Below are 20,638 nucleotides of genomic sequence, written 5' to 3'. Positions count from 1 at the left end.
CTCAAGTCCAACGGTACCTGTCTCAGTACAGTGTTCATAGATTGTGAATACATGACTGGGTACTTCTTCTCGACCTCCTCCGAATCGAAGGGTGATGGCAGACGAGCAAGAATGTCTTTGGCCAGTGTTACCAACATAGTGTCAATCTCGCCACCCCCTGCACCCTCAGTGATCTGTGGCTGCGTGAGCAAGACACTGCTGAGCAACTGTAATCAATTTGTAAGAACTTTGTATTGTCTAACAAAACATGTTTTAAGACAAAAGTTCAGGTCAAACTGATGACTTGTTTTGTTTCTATTCGGATAGCTTATAAATTTTGGGAAAATTTTACTCTAGGTACTGAAAAAAAGGAAAAGTTTACAAACCTCTTGAGATTCTTTGTTATCCTTGGTAATGTCTGCGTTGTCGTGCAGCCCAAACACTTCCGGAGAAGGATACAAAGGGAGCAAACGGATGTATTGAAGACAACTGTCATAGTCCACTTCTTCTGGTATGTGGTACTTACCACTTGGTGAAAAGTGGTACCTAAAATACCATTTTCTTTATACATTTTAATATTACATGTAAATATTCAATTAAATTAAAACTGTTGTTCACGATCAAGCTCCACAGTAGCAAATCTAGTCTTGTGACAGACTAACTGTTAGCAATAATAAAAGACTAAATCCACAAGTTTGCCTAACCAGCTTTTTGAATCTCATATGGTGTTGTGATGAAGAAACTACTGTGATAAGCTTAGCTACCAAATATTGGTGGAAATCTCATTTACTATACAAAATGGTAGTTAAAATACAGTACCTAAGGGTCATGTACACAGTGTGTTTTTACAAGTTACAAGCTTAGCCCATTGTAGTCGCCAAACTTGGTCAATAGTTGCTAGTAAAAATGCTCTGGAAAAATTACTCTATTAGTGAATTAACAGTCACTAGCTTTTGAGAAAACTAGTTTGTAAACCAGTTAAGTGTAGAGCTCGTGCGTTTCCTGGTGAAGCCTGGGGGTTGGGTTGAAGCCCCTACAAAACCGGTTCAGAGCCACTCTAACCACCTACTCCCAGGCTTCACCAGGAAACGCACAAGCTATACTCATAGTTACTTGTTCTTTACACAGTATGTTATTTGTTATTTAAATAAAAGACTGAATTGTGGGTGAACAGGAAAGAAAAGGCAAAATGCGAGTTTTTTTTTTTTACCAAGCAGCACTTTTGGATGGACCAATGTTTTCGAAAAACCAAATACTGACCTAAGTCACGACTTTTAAATTAAAACATTTTCTTCATACTTTGAAATATTGATGACGTTTTGGTTGTAGAAGATGGAGAGGAGAGAGTTGAGTAATCGTCTGTCTTTGTCGTCCGTGACTCTTCCTCCATAGTTACACTCTCCTGTCAGATAATTAAGTGCATCAAAAGGCACCTCTTCATAGTCATTCAGGAACATCTGCAGACAAACATTACTCCTTATAAAACAGCATTATGGATGATCATCAATTAGTATACTACCCTATGCATGTAAGCCTAATGCAATTACGTAGTATGTATAAACATGATAATTAGTACAGCTGATGCTGACGCTTAAATTTGTGAGGAAAACACTTCTCCTCCGTTAATATTGAGCCAAAATCAACATTTTACATTTAAGGTTCCAACAATACTGTCCTGGAATAAACTTAAATGTTGTATAAATGTTTTGAACTAAATTATTTTTACCCTGAAGATCGTGAGTTGCTCTCAAAGTTTTGAGGACGAGTGTTACAATCTATCTGATTTGGGAGGTAACTATGCACTTGATTTTCATCTCAATGCCATACTTTTTTGTTATGTCGATTCATATTAGCTGGCTTACAATTAAGTTCATAGTCAGTTATGTGTATGTTATAAATCATTGTTATTGCTTCCTATAACGATTAAACTGTTACTGTTAATAATAGTTCAAATAACAGTTTAACTGTTTCTTATTGCTAATTTAGGTAGTAAGTAACAATAGACACTATTCATGTATATAAATTTATACTGTGTGAATAAAGACTTTTTGAATCTTGAATCTTGAGGAAGCTACCTGCAGTTGCATAACACTTATTCTGAGATCAGACTCGTTGAACTCATACGGAATGTTCCATCCGAGAGGTCCAAACTTGCGCCGTTCTTGTACGACAGCATGGAAGAAACAGAGAGAGAACAGCAGTCGGCGCCAGTGTCCAGCGCTGGGGCACCCGGCGAAGAACTCCGGGTCACTGATGGGATCTGTCGTGTAAGAGCGATGCAGGTTAGCTCTTAGACCCTTGGGGGGCTCGTTGGTCATCTTCACTCCTACGGAATAAATAACTCATGAAACAAGAAAGAACAAGAATTAAAACAAGAAAAGAGTAATTTACATTAATTTTATATTACTGTAACAAACTCTCTTTTATATTACTGTAAAACTAGCGGCAACGAGGATCAGCTGGAGACATGATGTTGTGAAATCAAGGATCTGTTGAGCTGCAGAAGTAAGTAGCTCAAATATTGAACACAGTGTATTCAATTCATAGTTTCTATCTGGTACAGCTTGTCTGAAAAGTGAAAATTTATTCTTTTAAAATTAAATACTACTCGTATGTTGAAAATTGGCAAGCCAAGTACGCATTTTGTTAACAGCAATCATGATGATATTAAAAAAAGATTCCATCATGGGTCCATTTGCCTTTTGCTCATTTGCACTAAAACAATTATCCTCAAACAGGTGTGAATTTCAAAATTTCAACTCTAAGGTTTAGACTTTCCCTCTTTGGTATACTAGGTATGTTTTTTAAGTAAAGGCCGTTTTTAAATTTCTTCGTTCCAGCACTGCGATTGGCATTTTCGACATTTGCGCTGTGTATGTGCATCTATTGGTAAGACATAGCCGGAAATTCGAGAAAAATCGGCCGTGTTTACATCTGGTTTCAAGCATTCAAAATGGTGCCGCCAATTGAGACTGCCGCCGACTGTGAAGTGCGCGCTGTAATTAGATTTTTAAGAGCTTAAGGTGTGAAAGCCATTAAAAATCATCGACAGATTAGTGAAGTGTATGGCGAGAACATTATGAGTGTCATAATTGTATGCAAGTGGATATGGGAATTGAAATACGGTACCACGAACGTTCATGATGAGTAACGCACTGGGCGGCGTCATTACTGCCCCGTACCCATGATGACAACCAGTGCGTTGCTCATCATGAACGTTGGTGGGGCCGTCTTAAAATGCCCTTACCTACTTGCGTACCATTCCGTCACTCATAATGTTCTTGCCATACACTTCACTAATCTGTCGATGATATTCAATAGCTTTCACACCTTTAGCTCTTAAAAATCTAATTACAGCGCTCACTTCACAGTCGGCGGCAGTCTCAATTGGCGGCACCATTTTGAATGCTCAAAACCGGATGTAAACACGGCCGATTTTTCTCGAATTTCCGGCTATGTCTTACCAATAGATGCACATACACAGCGCAAATGTCGAAAATGCCAATCGCAGTGCTGGAACGAAGAAATTTAAAAACGGCCCTTACTTAAAAAACGTACCTAGTAAATTATTGACAGTCAAACCGAAAAATTAGGGAGTGTTTTCAAATTTTTGGTAGCTGGGTCCTGAAAAGAAATTATTCTGAACCCTCACCATTTCTCATTGAGCTATTATTTAATAATGTTTTTTTTTTTTTTTACTAAAAAGGGCGATGAATTGGGAAAAATTCCCAGATGTAATATGTGTTTGACAGTATATCAGAAACATAGTTAAATTTTAGAAAAATATTGATAGTTGCTCTTCTTTACTTTGCCAAAATATTTAACCGTTCCTATGTTTTGGATATCAAATTAAACACACCCTTAACTTTAAATAAGAATAAAAAATAACAAAATACAAGCACCATTTTGTAAGATGGATATAGGGAACACATCTGACGGATAGCTGGTGAGCCAGATACGGAAGGACTTGTGAGTCGTAGCTGGAACGATGACCTCATCACAGATTCGGTCCAAAGACTTCATCCAGCTGGCAGCCAAGTGACAGTTCTGCAGGACGACCCACTGACCGGTCTTGATGGCAGTCTTGATCATCTCCGATGCTATGGGACCCTGAGATACAACTTGCATTACATTTACATTGTAAAGAATTACCAAATTGTCTTAGTCGAGAAATGGTATTTTTTGTTATAAATATAGTGCACATACACCATAGGTTTAAAAAGTTTTGTTTTTGATGAAGCATTGTTGAATTCATTTTAGTAAAATTGTTTGTTGTAAAAAAAACATGGTACAGAGTACAAAGTTGAATAGCCTTTGAAAGGAGGTAAAAAAACTAAGACATTGTAGTAGTCTGTTACATTGGTAAAACATTAGTTTTATTAAGAAAGTTACTACATTGTATGAATAAACATGTATGAGCAAATAATAAATATAAAACTAAAAGTAAAGGAGTTAAGATTATGTGTCCTGATATACTATAATGAGGGTGTCCAGCCAACATGAAACACCAGGAATTGTACATAAATTTTGATAAGCGGGAAAAAGTCAGTGAATTGCTAGGGAAATTTGTATAGAACCAGGAAATTTGAAATAATTATCAAACACCCATGGCTGAGCATTAATTCATCATAATCCTTCCGTTGGCCACAATGGTATATTTCATTACCAGTACCGTAGGTGGTATTTTCAAGTTTCATCAGTGAGGCACAGCCGAACACAGGAACATTGAATTTCACATACTAGGCGAAGCCGAGGACAGGAATAATTGAAGCGAGTGCTGTTATTAAAAATAGCTACTTTTTATGCAGAGGGATGAAAAATACATTGTTTTCAGTTTTTTGTTGTTGCTATTTTTACTGCATTCCTGGCTAATATGAATACAGTTCCCAATTACTTTGAGAGACTTTGAAAGATTCTGATGTGCTATTAATTTGTATGACAAAAAAAATTGAAATGGATTAGTTAATTCATTATTTGTTAAAACCTCATCCTACATATAACCAGATCCATAAAAGTTTCACCTGGCCCTGGCCGAGGGAGATGGTCATGACAGTTGACCGGGAGATGCCGTGGTCATCAGCAAACTTGAGCAGACTAGCCATGGGGTCTCCGCCCGGGGAGAGGATGAAGATGAGGGGGGAGCAGCAGTGGGAGTCGTTGTACGAGTCTTGAAGGTTGAATGGAGGAGGCTCAGTGTACTTGGGGCCCAGGTGCTTGTTTACATAGATCTGCCAAAACCATATTTGTTTAAGTTTATGTGTAAAAATCTTTCAACATTCTAGCGATTAGTCACGTTATTCAAGGGGTTATTCCAGACATTTTCCATTACGATCTATACCATACAAATGAGTTTTTAAAAAGTTACTGGATGTTGAGTCTAGAGAAAGTACCAAAACATAGCAAGATAAAGAAGTAGGAAATATATTTTTGTAAAGTTAAAAGTTCACACTGGACTCAAGATGAAGAAAAGGATGGAAAAGACAATTAGTAATATAATTAATGCTGCGGACAAGCCTTTTTATAAGGCTTATGCAGTTTTTGTATCGTATATACATTGTAAATATGTGCTGTACCAAGTAATAATAAATAAATAAATAAAATAATTAAGCCAAAGCTTGAAAATTTAAAAATATCACACAGTACAGTATTTATAACGAGAAACAAAAAATGTTGAATGAAAACAATAAATTCTACAAATGAAATGTACAATGTCAGCACGATAAGATGAAACAAGTGAGGCTGAAATCAAGCTGTCATAGCATGACGTCAATTATTCAATGTATATAAACTGTGTTTTGAGTTTGAATTTATTCCTAAAGGATAAACAATGATTAGTTTCGTAAAAAAAGTCTCAATAGCCAAATGATAATATATTGGTATTGGTTGTTTTCAAATCTTAAGGTTTCTGGTGCAAACTCAGTTATGCAAGACCAATTTTGAGGCCAATTAACTGCAACTAATAGAGTCGGTGGTATTTTTAGAGAGGAATTCTAAGAACAATCAATCAGTCAACTGACATTATACATGAAAGTCATCACCATTGCTCACCTGAGCTGCAGTTACCAGTTTGTCAGGTCTTACACAGCGCAGGATACACATCCTCATGAGGTCCTCGGCCTGTGCGAACGGTGGAGGCATCTGAGCTAACTCTGGATTGGCTGAGTCATAGAACTGCTTCCACACCGACGTGTTGGTCTGTAGACTTGACTTCAGCCCTGTCAACCTGTCGGGAATGATAACAATTAAAACAAAAAGTGCCAACACCGCTCAGTAAATATTAGTTCTAGTTTTACCTTTTGGACACCTTGTCAGGCAGGGATCTAATGGGGGGGGGGGGGGGGCAACCACCACCCCCAAACTAAAAAAATAATACATATGTAATGATATATATTTATTGATAAGGTCCTAACGGCACTGATTATTTAAATTAACTTCTGGAAGAAAAATGGTTAAACAACAAACTATACATATACAGTAAGTAGGCCTATTATTGTTCATAAAAAATAATTCATCTTGACATCAGTAAGTTGTTATTAAATGTCACATACGCTGTGGATGGTTCTTCCTAAGACTGTCCGTTTTATCAGGTTTTTCTGCAATTGTATTAGTATTGAGATATTATGTAAAATGGCCAGATTGAAAGTGTAGTTTTCAAAAGTTTTGGGGAAGGGCACCCAGATGTTACCAATTGCTGTTAAACATGTGATAATGCCACTACCCACCAAGATCTAGCCTGAAGTTATGTGTTGAAATGATCCAGGAAAGAGACTTCCATCCTTCAGAGTAGAAAATGTGATGGACATTTTTTTAGTCCAAATATGAAATAAAAGTTGAGAGCAGAACAATTCTAAAGCCTTATATGTCGGTTTCGCTAATGAAATCAGCTGTTTTTAGTCAAGACGATTATATTAATGATCACAAACAGCTGTGTCCAGTTTCCAACAATTGAAATGCAACTGACTTTTGTCAGGATCAAACTGGCAACCTTCTGATTACAAATTATTAGTTGACTAAGCCAAGATATAATAAAACACTTCTTTAATTGCTAATAACACTTCAAAATCATTGCTTAGTCATAGATTAATTAAGCTAATTTATACAATATTTATACTGCTCGATACCCAGGTAAATCGGAAGCTACAACAATCTCATTCCAGCACTTGTCAGAGAGCCAGGCTGGCGCAGGATTAGGATGGGGGTTGTCTAGGGCTACCCCTCCAGTCAGCAGGAACACCAAGTACTCCTCACTCAGCTCTCCCTGTAACCACAGACACATCAAATGTTTTTATAAAAACACTCTGGTTAGGCTGGCGAGGCGACTTGTACGACTAAAAGAATACTATCAAGTACAACAATAAATTCAAGTGGCGCTGGAGTAAATAGTGCTGGCATTGGCTGTGTGTAATGTTTGCCATCAACATGTACCTTGAAATTAACGGCACTCAAAGAAAGGTCTAAAAGACAGTATAAAAAGGACATAAGTATGTTTGTGCAAAAAAATATATTTTAAAGTTTTTTTTCAAGTTTAAAGAAAAATTGCCCAACAGTATAGACTTTATCTTTGTTCGGACGGCTTGGAATCAGACCTTTGGCCGAACATGAACAAGGCTAAACCATCGGAGCTCAACACATAAATGAAAAAATATGTTTCAAACCCACTCATAATGTGTGAAAAATCAGTAAACTAATGTCATATATGAGAACTAACTCGCTAATTGGGGATATTAATTATGTGCGTGGTGGCTGCACTGTCAACATGTGATGTCAACGGCCACTGCTCAACCCTCGCTCTTCTTGAAATAACTGCAGGAATATCCCTAATTAGTGAGTTAGTTCTCATATATGACATCTACAATACCATAAAAGTAATAATATGGTGTAGCTGGTTGTTCTCCTAGTTATAAGAAAATGTCCTAACTACAAAACATTTAAAAACTCCTACCTTGGATCTCTGGATTCCTGTGCACAGTACAAATGAAAACGTGAGTTTATCTTTTTCAAACAGTGATCGGCACACATTGCGGTAGATGCTGTATGTGAAGTAGTTGTTGAGGAACTGAAGCCTTTGGTCCAGATCATCTGACTTCTCACTGTTTTGAATCGCCTTGAAGATAGTTCAAAACAATGTAAAATTAATATTCAGTTTATGTTTAACTTAAATAGTTAATTTAATCAAAATTAACATAATTTTTTCAAATGCATGTTTTAATATTTAATTGAGAAGAAATATTTTTTGATCATAGCATTAAATGCACACAATGTTGCAAGTGACAAAAGTGAGTATTTTCAGAAAACGCAAAAATGTTTCGCCAACGCTGATGCCAACACAGCCGATTTCCCGCGCATTCAATCAGTTGTAAGTGCTGCTGATCTATGTTTTTTGTTAAACCAAAATTACCCCCTTCGCAATAGAGAATATCAATTGCATTTTTGTCCTTTAAAAACATTTAACAAAGGTAAATCTAACCTACATACTGTACCGATTCGTCGTATAAACAACGAACCTGTAGCAGACGCAAACAATAGTCAGCTGATCAATTACCCAGAATTCCATCAAAAAGTAGTAGGGATGGACTAGCCGCCAGCAACGACTGTCCCAGTGTGTTCTGATCCTCTCCCGTGACTAGTCGGAAACCTTTTCGTTCGTTCGTGCAAATTAAATTCATTTCGTCGTCATTTCATTATGACAGGTAATCCAGTAAAACAATGGGCCACTACAAAAGATTCACCTTTTAAGTGCAACACTAAATATCAGTGTGGTAGTGAGCAAGTAAATTCAGTGTAGAATTAAGATTGGTAAATATTATTACAAAAGGTAATGCAGTCTGGAAGAACTTCAAACAGTACCAAGAACGTCCCCTAAGGACCTTTGGGAAGTATTCTTATTTTACAGGGCCCACACAATTATTTATTTAACATCAAGCTTCCACTGCCAAGCTCTGTTTTGTATTTTTATTTTCCAAGTTCTTCCAACCTAGGGGCAACCAAGATTTGTAAAGAATTCACTTTGAGAGCATTGCAAGGAGTAAATATATTTAAATACAATATTTAAATATATGAGAGTAGAGTTTTTTTATTTTTTCTTTACAATACTTATGTCTCATGGCCAGGGACTGCTCAGCCTTTGATCAAAGTTTCGGCTACAATTACAAATTTACTGCGCTAACAGAGGTCAATCAAAAGCCCAAGCTTATCAGTTCTAAGCTTGACTCCCAGGTTGCAGCAAATGTCTCGTGTAGCTTTTAGACTATTGTAACGAGTTAGTTAGCATCAAAAGATGTATACTGTGGAAGCTTGGTTATGTTACCCTAGTTTTATATGCCTTTGGAGCCCAAATACTGAGTATTTGTTGTAAATTCACCTGGTAATACAAGTTGATGAACCACACCAGTGAGTACTGATACATAGGGTCTATGTTGGCCAGTTCTGATATGCACAGGAATAACACAGAGGAATGTTTGGCCACAGGAACGTAAAGGTTACGAGCATGATCAATCTCCTTCTCTGTGCTGGCAGAAATCTCCTGCTTAGCTTGAATTTCTTCAGACAAGCCCTAAAACAGCAGAGAAATATATTAAGTTTAATTCACAAAATGTAGTACCTATACGATAGGAATAGTCAAAACTAAGTTCTGTAGTAATAAATAAATATCCCTCAGGGGCATTGTTTAGTTTTTTACAAAGATAATTCATATTTTTCAGTGTGCGTGCACAATTAAAAATGATGAGCTCATGTAAAAAAAATTAGTTTTCTCCTCCACCAAAATCAACTATAAAACTATTAACCTATAAGATACCGGTAGGCATGCTTGTCTGATCCCAGATATGAATGGAAGACGAATAAAAGCAATACAACGTTAAGACTTAAAAACCTTAATATTAGTGGTAAATCTCAGCTATGAAAATTATGAGGCAAAGCTAGGATGAAAAAATGATTCAGCAAGTTGGTAAAAATTTTTGTTAGTTGAAACAATAAACAGATTTTAAACAGGTGTCAGGAAGAAACTGGCAATTCTTGTTTAATGAAATACAGGATGATTTCAATCATTTTTATCACAGTGTTTTTTATGTTGAATAAACTGACCTTAGAAGAGGACAGAATTGATATAGCATTTTCATCTTCCAATATTGTGTTATCAGACGTTGACAGAACATGAAGAATCTTGTCCTCAATATCTTTCAGTTGACGTTTGTTGTTTGCACCCTCCACAATCAGCTGATTCTTCTTCTCCTCCAGCTGTGGTCTTTCTTTTGCCACAACAATGGCTAGCAGCTGATCCTGAAGACCCTGGGTTGTTATCATGAAGTTTAACAAAGTTACCTGAAAAGCAAGTAGATGTATTGATTGTAACAAAAGAAATTTCAAATGGTAGAGTAAAAAGTGTGGCTCTAAGGTTGAAAATATGAAATGTCTAAAATTTAAAAGAGCATAGTAAAGTAAAAACCAGTGTGGAAAAAGAATTTTAGAAGAGAAAGAATCTCAATAAATTTTATATAGACGAGAGTCACCTTGACAGCGAGTTCTGGGAGGTAGTGAGGATTCCTCAGTCTTGTGGTGATGTAGAACCTGAAGTCAGGACTCCACTGCAACTCATTGTCTCCTAGCTTCAAATATTCCACTCCACCCATCTTGAACACATTCTTCAGCAGGATAGGGTCTGATGAAATATAAACATCGGTCTATTAACCCTCAATAAAGTTATCTGTGGTAAATAGATTATGTGTCCTTCAGAGTTCATTGTTGGAGATGGTATGTGTATATGTTGTGGGAAGATTGAATGAAATGGGAAGATGAATCGTTTTATCGCAGAAGCCCCATAACCAATATTTTTTTGCAGTTGTGTCATGTGTGATTTCTACACTGAACGATGTTTCAATTTGTACACCATTATTCATTAATATGCTAAAAAGTCAAAATCGAAAAAAATCTTGGTTATGGGGTTTCTGCAATAAACGATTTAATTGGTGTTTGCGATGAAATATAAATAAACATCGGTCTATTAACCCTCAATAAAGTTATCTGTGGTAAATAGATTATGTGTCCTTCAGAGTTCATTGTTGGAGATGATAAGTGTATATGTTGTGGGAAGATTGAATGAAATGGGAAGATGAATCGTTTTATCGCAGAAGCCCCATAACCAATATTTTTTTGCAGTTGTGTCATGTGTGATTTCTACACTGAACGATGTTTCAATTTGTACACCATTATTCATTAATATGCTAAAAAGTCAAAATCGAAAAAAATCTTGGTTAAGGGGTTTCTGCAATAAACAATTTAATTGGTGTTTGGAAAACAAACCAATTTTGAATGTACACTGATACTTGAATTCAATCTTTGTTATCTTATGTCATGATGGATTCACACATAACAACACCCACAGCTGATCTGTGGAATCATCATATTACCTAGAGTAGCGTCGACCTCCTCCAGTATGTTTTCCAGCAGTACAGGCAGTCCTTGCTCTATGGCCACCTCCATCACTCGCATGTAGTTTGGGTCACTGAGTTTGATTACTGACAGCTTATTGTCCTTTTCCATGTTCTTCACCCACTTGTTTGCCTGGCCTGAGAAACAACTGCAGTTACTTAAGTCTGCTACAAAAAGAAACTTTTTTGGTACATATCTGCTCAACAAAACCTCTTTATGTTTAAACTCCTCATCACAGATTTGACAAAACCATTTAAACAGTATGTGCATATAGACCGATCAGAAGAGTGTTGGTTCGATCATGTTAAAATACAAATAATTTTGATTACTCGATGACATCAATCAATACCTTGAGGATCAATCATGAGTGGCCAGCGTCGAGCGTTGGTGACAATAATGGCGTTCTCGATGGAGAAAGTGTCAGCAGGAAGTCCATCAATGGTCCAAGACCTGATGAGAACAGGCTCTCCTAGACACCCTGTCATGGAGTAATCTCTAGAGCAGGGGATGCGCAAGTCACGACAGGACTTGCCCCACTGCAGGATAAGGTCCTGATAGGAGTAGGGCTAGGATTAGTCATATTTATATCTGGTAGTAGCTTGTTGCAAGTGGTATCAAAAGAGCTACATGTGTTTTACTTATGCCCAAAAACAATTGAATAGTAATTAGAAGTGAAGCGGATATGTGAGATGTGACATCTGGATGAGTAATTTTTAAAACATTGTGAAAATGTTTAAGTGGACACTTTTGTCCGAAAGAAAATAAATATATTCCATTTGTTTGGTTCTGCTTATTAGGTACTCAAGTTAAGTTAGCAGCTCAGCATATGACTCGTCCTTTTCCTCTTCTCTGTGATTTGCCATTATGCCAATGCCATTATGCCATTATGCCATTATGTCAGCTGACAGCTGGTACAGCGTGTGATTGTGTGTGCGCGCGTGAGTGTGCCTTGGTGAGTATGTGTGCGTGTGTGTGTGTGTGGGGGGAGGGGGGAGTTTTGGGTTGTTAATGGTAGGGGGAAGTCAACGAGTCAATCTGACATCATTATCTATGTTCCTATGCGATTAGCCAAAATTCCGCTAGCGCTTTGTTATCATGCCAGTAATTAGAAGTTTTTTGATTTGTTTTTTAATAAGTATCAAAGTTTCTTTTTCTTTCTTATTAGGCTGCAATATAAAACGACTCACTCCCACGCACGGGTTTTCCCATGTGGGTTTAATTTCGTATACTTTAAGGTATTTAGTTATAGTTCTATTGTAATACATTATTTGTAAAAACTGTAAAACAATTATTTTATACGGAATAAAAGAAATTTTGATTTGATGTTTTGTTGATTATGCCATTTTGATGGAAAATTAGTTTTGCAGCTTAAATACATTATTGTGTCCACTGATGTAAAACTTTTTTGTTTGAGTTATGCTTGCACTGCTTGTATCCCAAATGGCATTAGGATATGAAATACGTAATCTCCATTTATGATCCTTTCTCATCCTAGAAAAATATATTATAACCAAACTGCCTATTCACAACATTCGGTGAAGGAGGCAGAAGTCAGATAACAGTCAATATAGTTTTTAGTTACATAACAAATTTAAGATAATTTAGCAAACTAGTCGCTCACATTCCTGTAATTGACAGTAAATGCTCCCAAGTACGCCACGATGCCAGCAGACAGCAGCACATCACCGACAGCATTGACCAGAGAGAACTGTAGTTGACGTGCTGTCTCACTCCACCGAGCCTTCTCTCCACCCAGACCCCCTAGAACAGGGAATAATCACCATTCTCACTGAACATTGTGCAACAAGACTTAAAGACTTGTTATTCTACACTCAAAGCAATCACAAATAAATCTACTAAATTTATCAGAGTTTTAGTTCGACATTCTACTTTGAAGCAGTGTCAAAAATTAGGGGAATTTAGTACGAGGTCTGACTGAGCGAGGTTGTCAAAATAATAGGGAACGTCTCTGAAAGACTATCAAAAACTACGGTCAGCCCTGGAAGTCTGAAACACGCCCATCAGGGAGCAAAGATTTCTTAAATCACTGTCAGGCCGGAAACTGATGGGCACCCTTTACTAGCCTCATTGTGCAATTGTGGGCTTTTTAAAATTTCCTAAACCACTTATTCACATTTTATATGTAAAAACACTTTTCTACGTACACATCTGTCAACTGGCAACAGGAAGCAGTGGACATTTATCCTCTTCCTTCAGAAATCTAATCATAGAATACGATTCATTCTTAGCGGGAGCGTCTATTTTTTACAACGTTTTCGAATACTAGGACAAGACTAATCGTCCAAGAAGTGTGGGAACTGGCTTAAATAGTAATTGATGAATAAAGGAGTGTGACGTTGGTCACAGCGATTTGAACTAGCTAGTTTGTTTTGTTTGTGACAGAAGCTCTATGAAAACTTCATTTTACAGACAACATGAGTACATGAATATTTTGTTTCAGTATTACATGTTAGTAAGTTGATTTTACATTACCAATAAGCTTTTCCGCTCTGTCCAACCGTTGGCGACACTGATCAATTTGATCCTCGAGTTCCTTCTTTTCTTTGGTCTTGGCTGCAAATTCATCATTCAACGCTTGAAGTTTATCTGTAACCTTTAAAATACAGGGTGACATTATTACAATTCTCCTTATGAAAAAATCAACATTTAAAGTATTTTGGTTTTTTAAAAACTGTTTCTCACTACTTATCGTACCTCTTGCAGTTGAGCTCGCTTCTCATTAAGTTTGTCCATCTGTTGACTTAGTTCCGCCTCGGCCTCAGCCAATTTCGCCTTCTTGGGTCCGACAATCTTGATAACTCGGTCGTACACCTCCATCGCTCGGACCCACTTACAAAGACCCTCGCAAGCATTGGACACGTTCTTGACAATGTGCGGCTGGAAGTCTCGGTCTGGCATGTATCTATTTTAGACAAAAACATATTTTGTATTACTCAAAGTAATTCTTTTGAATTAACTTCATTGGTTTATTAGATAGTTGCTGTGTATATTGAATAAATTATTATTATTGTTAACTTAATTTATTCTGTTCAATTTATTCATAACAGGAATTAACAATACAGTGGCTGAGGATCACCAATGAATATGACATCTTTATAATAAATTATAGCTTCTTAATGGTTGATAGTCTCAGATTTATGTTAAGCTCCTAGTAATAACCATACAACTACTGTAGCAACTAGTTTAGGTTATTGATTGAAGCATATTTAAGTTATTAGTTGATGATTTATGGATGTACATTTATGAAGTATCCAGGGCCGCATTTAACATGGTGCCATAAGAGCCCGAGCCCACAGCGGCAAATTTTTATGGGTGGTAAAACTGTGCAAAAGACTGAAAATTTTAGGTGAGTGAGGGATATTATTGTAATCGCAGAATGGGTCTGCAAAGGTGTCACAATCAAAAATTCACAATAAGTTGCGATCATGTTTGACGATTATGATGACTCTGCTATTGTGGGATATTTTTATGACTTTGCTGCTTTCATGGCTGTACTGTAGGTGATAATGGTGATATAACCCTGATTTCGCATCACATGGCAAACTCTTATGAGATCTTGAACTTCAAAACAGACTTAAAAATAGGTCAATAAAAACAAGAGTTTTTTAATGAAACAGATTCATTAGAGAGGTCTGAGCTATAAAAGGAACTTTTCATTATTTTCATTAAATTTTATTGCTGTATTTATTGTTTTTGGTGCTCAACTTATATTTTATTTTATATAAACAATAAAACGTTTGCATCTGATATGTATAATTTATACTATAAGCATCCAACTAAAATATCAACAAAATAAATTGTTTCTTTTTCGTCCTATTTGACATTTTTTTGTTGCATCACCTTTCCCTGATCTTCTTCATGACGGCAGGGTTTATCTCGTCCTTGTTGTACGCCTTGAGGCTATCTAGGAACTTTAGGTCCCCCAGTAGTTTGAGGGACGGCCCCCAGTAGTCCTCTAGGATCTTACCAGAGCCGCTGGGATCTGGCTTACGTTCTGGCTTGATTCCCTTCATCACACACACTGCCTCCATCACCTGTCAAAATGAAAAATCTTCGTCAATGATTCATAACAAACACTCAAATGCTTAGCCGGCTCGCTGATTGGGTATAGTGCTTGCCTGTAAAAATTTCATGGTTCTATGCTAAGAAAAGTTTGAAACGTTTTGATGGTGCAAAACTAGGCCAATACATCCTTGATCGCTAGGCTTTTAATGAATGATCGTGGGTAAATAAACAGCTGACTCACTTCTTGTTATACTCACCTTGCATTCTCCTCCTCTGCTTGATTACGGACAAATATGTTTGTGTTATTCTTAAAAGTATAATAAACAGGAATACACAAGGGAGGTACAAGTAGGCATACTCCTCAAACTAACAGTTTCATCTGATTACCTACCAGTTTGACGACTGGTGGAGGGTTCTTCATGGACTTGACCACAGTGATGTCAGCTGGTTTTAGAGTGTTGAGAGCGTTGACAGCAGCCTCCAGAGCAGGGATGGCCTCTGCCAAGTCACTCTCACAGTCGTCCTTGATAGCTTGGGCTGCGGCAGCCGCCTCATTGGCCAGGGCCTCGTCCGCTCCTACAATCTACACACAGAAATTTCACACAACCATTGACTTTTGTATGGTATAGACATCCTTGGACTATCTGTAGCACTTTTTTCATCAAGAAGAACAAAGTTAAACAAGCGACTTACAGAGTGTGCTACAGTTTGAGATTATATTTTAAAAAGTAGGCATATTAGACAGAAATCAACAAATCAGTAGCACACCAGCACTCCGACCGATGCATCAGCAGTGCACTCTGCCAAAGGCTTACATACAACATTGTCTTGCACAATCAACTCATTCATTTTCATAACTAGCCACAACTTAAAATGGGAATCGAATGTCTAGTTTTATCCTTGGTGAAAAGCACAATCCATCTTTCAAAATATCTTGCATGTATTCTGGTATCCATTTGTTTGAATCTAATGGAAACAAAGTGGTTTGTTGGTCTTTTTATTGTTGACAAAGTCAAATGTCAATTTTAAGTTGCTTCTTAATTTGGGTCCAGAAGTTTCTTAATCTTGAATTATTTTCCCAAGTGGAGGTGTTTAGGGATAATCTAAGTAAAACTACGACGAAAAACGAATTTAAACTATAAAATAATCAAATTTATTTCTCATTAATGTTTTCATGACAAGGAACAATATTGGACACAAAACAGACAGCTGATATTAAAAACAACATTCATATCATCTGTATGACTATTACAAATAAATAGAAAAGGCAGGCATTTTCAACACTTTCCCTTATTTGCATAGTCATGCCGAGAGTCCAAGATTTTCTCGCAGAACTTGAAGTCTTGGTCGAGGTATAGGCTTCGTCAGTATATCTGCTAGTTGATATTCTGAACCGATGTGCTTTACAATCAGCATACCTATATTTATCCTGTCTCGAATGAACAGGTGCTTCCGCTGAATATGTTTTGTACGAAAGTGAAACTCAGGGTTTTCACAGAGTTTTCTTGCTGATTCGTTGTCAACTTTCAGGATAGGAACAGCAGACAATCCTATAAGTTCTTTGAACAAACGAGCAATCCAGATTGTTTCTTTTGAACCAAGATTAGCTGCAATGATTTCAGCTTCACAAGTTGAGTCCGCAACTAACTCCTGACAACGACTAAGCCAAGTGATAGCTGCACCCGCGTATTTAATAATAACTCCACTTGTTGAACGCATTGTAGTTGGACAACCAGCAAAGTCCGCGTCACTATAGCACTCCAGTAGACGTGTTTTAGGTTTGGATTGGTACACTAGCTTCTGGTCCACAGTGCCGGTCAAATAGCGTATAACACGCTTTGCTCTTGTGACATCATCTTGTGTAGGATTTTCTAAGTGACGTGATAGAACACTTACACTAAATGCAATGTCAAAACGAGTACCACGAGCAACATAAAGTAGGGCTCCAACTGCCGATCGGTATGGAAAATCGGAGGCTTTCCCTGGTGTTTGAGCAGTGAGCTTCTCTATGGGAGTAAGTACTGGCATTGAGTATAAACCTAACCTAACCATCGGGTTAGGTTTATACTCAATGGTACTGGCTTGCATCCTTCCATGTTAAATCGAGAAATGATCTTCTTGATATACGCTGATTGGCAGACCAATATGTTACCATCACTTTGAGAAATTTCGAGTCCTAGAAAGTATGACACTTCTTTAGCAACAATTTCAAATTGTGAACGAAGTTGGCCAATAAATAAGTCCATTTCAGTCTGACTAGTCGCTGCGACTAATCCGTCATCAACATAGAGTGCAACGATGATTTTTCCAGCAGGGGTAGGACAAATGTAGACGCAGGGATCTTCACGGCTCTGTCGAAATCCTAAGCCTTTCATGAAGTCGTCAAACCGTTTATTCCAGCATCGAGGTGCCTGTTTCAGGCCGTATAAGCTGCGTTTGAGACAACAGACACGATTTGTCCCATCTGAATATCCTTCAGGCTGCTTCATAAAAATCTCTTCTTCAACGTCTCCGTACAAGAACGCAGTTGAGACGTCAAACTGCCGTAGAACCATCTTCTCAACAGCTGCGATGGACAATATTGATCGAACGACCTCCAGACGAGCAACCGGGCTGAAGGTTTCGGCATAATCAATACCAGGTCTTTGCGCACATCCTTTGATGACCAATCTCGCTCGATATTTGTCAACACTTCCATCAGGATTGCGCTTTATTCGGTAGACCCACTTGTTGTTGATAGTCTTCTTTCCCGGAGGGAGTTCGGTCAATTCCCATGCACCGTGTTTATGCATGGACCCCATTTCTTTGTCCATTGCTGTTTTCCATTCAGCACTATCTTCTGAACTGATGGCTTCAGTGTAAGACTTAGGTTCATCGTCAACAAGAAGAACTTCGGCAAAGTTAGACGAGACGTAATCGTTTAGCCACTCGGGTTGCCTTCTTTCCCGAGTCGAGTGCCGAGGTGCAGGATCGTTGGATAACTCTCCATCTTCACTATCACTGCTACTTGACGGGTCCTCAGTCGGTATAGGCTCATCATTACCCTTCACTGGAGAACTAGGTTCGTCAATAGTCTCTTCAACTTCTTGCCAATCTTCTTCGATGTAATTGGTTTTATCAATCTTGATAGGCCACTCAACTTTCTTGTCACAGTTTCCGACGATTTCGTGAAAAACGACGTCACGAGAGACTACGATATCTCATCTCTCCGGGACGTAGATTCGATATCGTTCATCACCATCGTATCCAACCAGGTAACCAACCACAGCTTTCTTGTCCATTTTTCGCCTCCTCTGAACAGGAACATGGACGTAGCACTTTGAGCTGACCACTCGCAGATGTTTGATCCTCGGCTTTTGACCAAACCAGAGCTCAAAGGGTGATTTGTTGGCAACTGCTGACTTTCCCACTCGGTTCAAAACGTAGCCAGCAGTGATGACAAGTTCCGCCCAGATCGCTGCAGGAAATGTTACATTTGGATTGGCGTACTTGAAGGTCCGGGCCATTTCGACGATCGTTCTGTTCTCTCTCTCTACAGCACCATTTTGCTCGGGTGTATACGGCGCTGTCAGACGTTGGTTAACACCATATTCTCTAAGGATTTGAAGAACTTCAGCGTTGTCAAACTCACCACCGTTGTTGCTGAGAAACTCTTTGACGTGATGACCAATTGTGCGTGCTTTAGCCAATACTTCACGCAACGCTTCCTTCACAGCAGATTTTTCCCTTGCGACAAAACAGTATCGGTACCTTGAAAAGTGGTCTTTTATGACGATCAAGTATCGGCGACCTCCGAAGGATGGGTCAAACGGGCCGCAAACATCACCGGATAACAACTCACCGGGGGCTGAGGGGCGTTCTCGTGTTCCGAATGGTAGACGGTGTGCCTTTCCGAACTGACACGGTTCGCAGATCTCGTAGTTGGCTGGCACTTTGATACCCATTTCGGATTCGAGCTTCGATCGGACGTAGCGTTTATCCATGTGACCCCAGCGCTCATGATATAACTGCAGAATGCGATTGTCTTCTGCTGCATTAGCGCAAACCTCAGATGGTTGTACTGTGTGAAATGAGGCACGATACAAAGTTCCACCACAGTTTCGAGTACCTTTGAATACAGTTTGTTCGTTAATAGTGAACCGACACTCGGTATTAGTCGATTCAAACCTGCTATTAGGGTTTCGATCATGAGCTGCGAGAATGGACACTAAGTTCCGAGAAACATCAGGAACATACCAGACATCATTGAGTGTGAACGTTTCCAGTTTTCCATTTTCATAGTTCGCTACTTCAACGACTCCACTGCCAAGAGCTTTTATAACTTCCTTTCCCGCCGCCTTTACTGTTGCGTTCGAGTTTGCAGGAAAAGGTTTGTACTCCGTGAACCAACTCAGATTTGACGTAATGTGCCGCGTAGCGCCATTGTCGATCCACCACTGGTCGTTCGTGGTCACGATATTCATGTCACTGCTGATGGAAATCAGCGCACTTCGGTTGTCGGTCACGTTAACTTGCGAGCCCTTCGTTCTCTTCTTATCAGTGTCACTCGCTTTTGAACTAGTGCTAATGCCGTTAGCTCGAGCTGGATACGCAGGCTTGCCGTCAGCTTTCCATTTAGAACACTGGCGAATCCAATGACCTTTCCCCGAACAGTATTTGCACGAAGTGTCACCTTTTGGTTTCCTATTCTTCTGACCACCGCTGTTTGTGGCACTAAGAATGTCACCAGCTTTTGAAGTAGGAGCAACATTACGCTCATGAAGGATCAATGCAGATGAAACATCTTCAAGTTTCTTGCTCTCGTTTGCCTTCATAAGTAAGTAGCTAGACTTGAACGATTCAAAACGCTTCGGCAAAATGTGTAACACTTTTGACACAAACAGGAGCTCAAGAAAATCTTCGACTGTTTGGATGTTACGCGTTTTGAGGCCAGCTGCAAATTCGCGGTTTTGATTCTTCAATCTTGAAAGCACGGTCGGGGTATCCTCGGTATCATCCCATTCCATACTGAAGAAATCCAAACACTGACGAAACAACTGATCTTCTGCCTTGTTATCGAACTGCTCGATCAAAATGTCCCACGCTTCCTTAGCTGATAATCTTCCGGAAATACGTTGATGTAGATCATCACTAACGCACTGAGAAATAACTATTTTTGCCTGAGTCGTGGATTTGTTGAATTTCTGAAGTTCTTCCTTTTCGGCTT

The 20,638-nt window shown here is 38.5% G+C and overlaps 1 protein-coding gene across 1 annotated transcript in view; it reads right to left on the bottom strand.

The window, feature by feature from the left end:
- Positions 1–20,638, bottom strand: part of LOC128981890 (dynein axonemal heavy chain 3) — a 54,944-nt gene that overhangs the window by 7,860 nt on the left and 26,446 nt on the right. The window contains exons 22-40 of the mRNA XM_054400879.1: positions 15,824–16,015; positions 15,268–15,461; positions 14,122–14,329; positions 13,900–14,020; positions 13,028–13,167; positions 11,756–11,957; positions 11,385–11,543; positions 10,488–10,636; positions 10,063–10,299; positions 9,341–9,532; positions 7,922–8,083; positions 7,101–7,237; positions 6,028–6,202; positions 5,001–5,207; positions 3,882–4,089; positions 2,055–2,305; positions 1,279–1,436; positions 366–525; positions 18–206 (exon numbers count right to left, since the gene is read on the bottom strand). Coding sequence (XP_054256854.1) covers positions 18–206; positions 366–525; positions 1,279–1,436; positions 2,055–2,305; positions 3,882–4,089; positions 5,001–5,207; positions 6,028–6,202; positions 7,101–7,237; positions 7,922–8,083; positions 9,341–9,532; positions 10,063–10,299; positions 10,488–10,636; positions 11,385–11,543; positions 11,756–11,957; positions 13,028–13,167; positions 13,900–14,020; positions 14,122–14,329; positions 15,268–15,461; positions 15,824–16,015 — 3,441 coding nt within the window. The remainder of the gene's footprint in view (positions 1–17; positions 207–365; positions 526–1,278; positions 1,437–2,054; positions 2,306–3,881; positions 4,090–5,000; positions 5,208–6,027; positions 6,203–7,100; positions 7,238–7,921; positions 8,084–9,340; positions 9,533–10,062; positions 10,300–10,487; positions 10,637–11,384; positions 11,544–11,755; positions 11,958–13,027; positions 13,168–13,899; positions 14,021–14,121; positions 14,330–15,267; positions 15,462–15,823; positions 16,016–20,638) is intronic.

Source organism: Macrosteles quadrilineatus, unplaced genomic scaffold (assembly GCF_028750875.1).
Source record: "Macrosteles quadrilineatus isolate MER2022 unplaced genomic scaffold, UCM_ALF_1.0 Scaffold_55__1_contigs__length_795759, whole genome shotgun sequence".
Taxonomy (NCBI): Eukaryota; Metazoa; Arthropoda; class Insecta; order Hemiptera; family Cicadellidae; genus Macrosteles; species Macrosteles quadrilineatus.
This window is presented reverse-complemented; position numbering and strand designations above follow the sequence as displayed.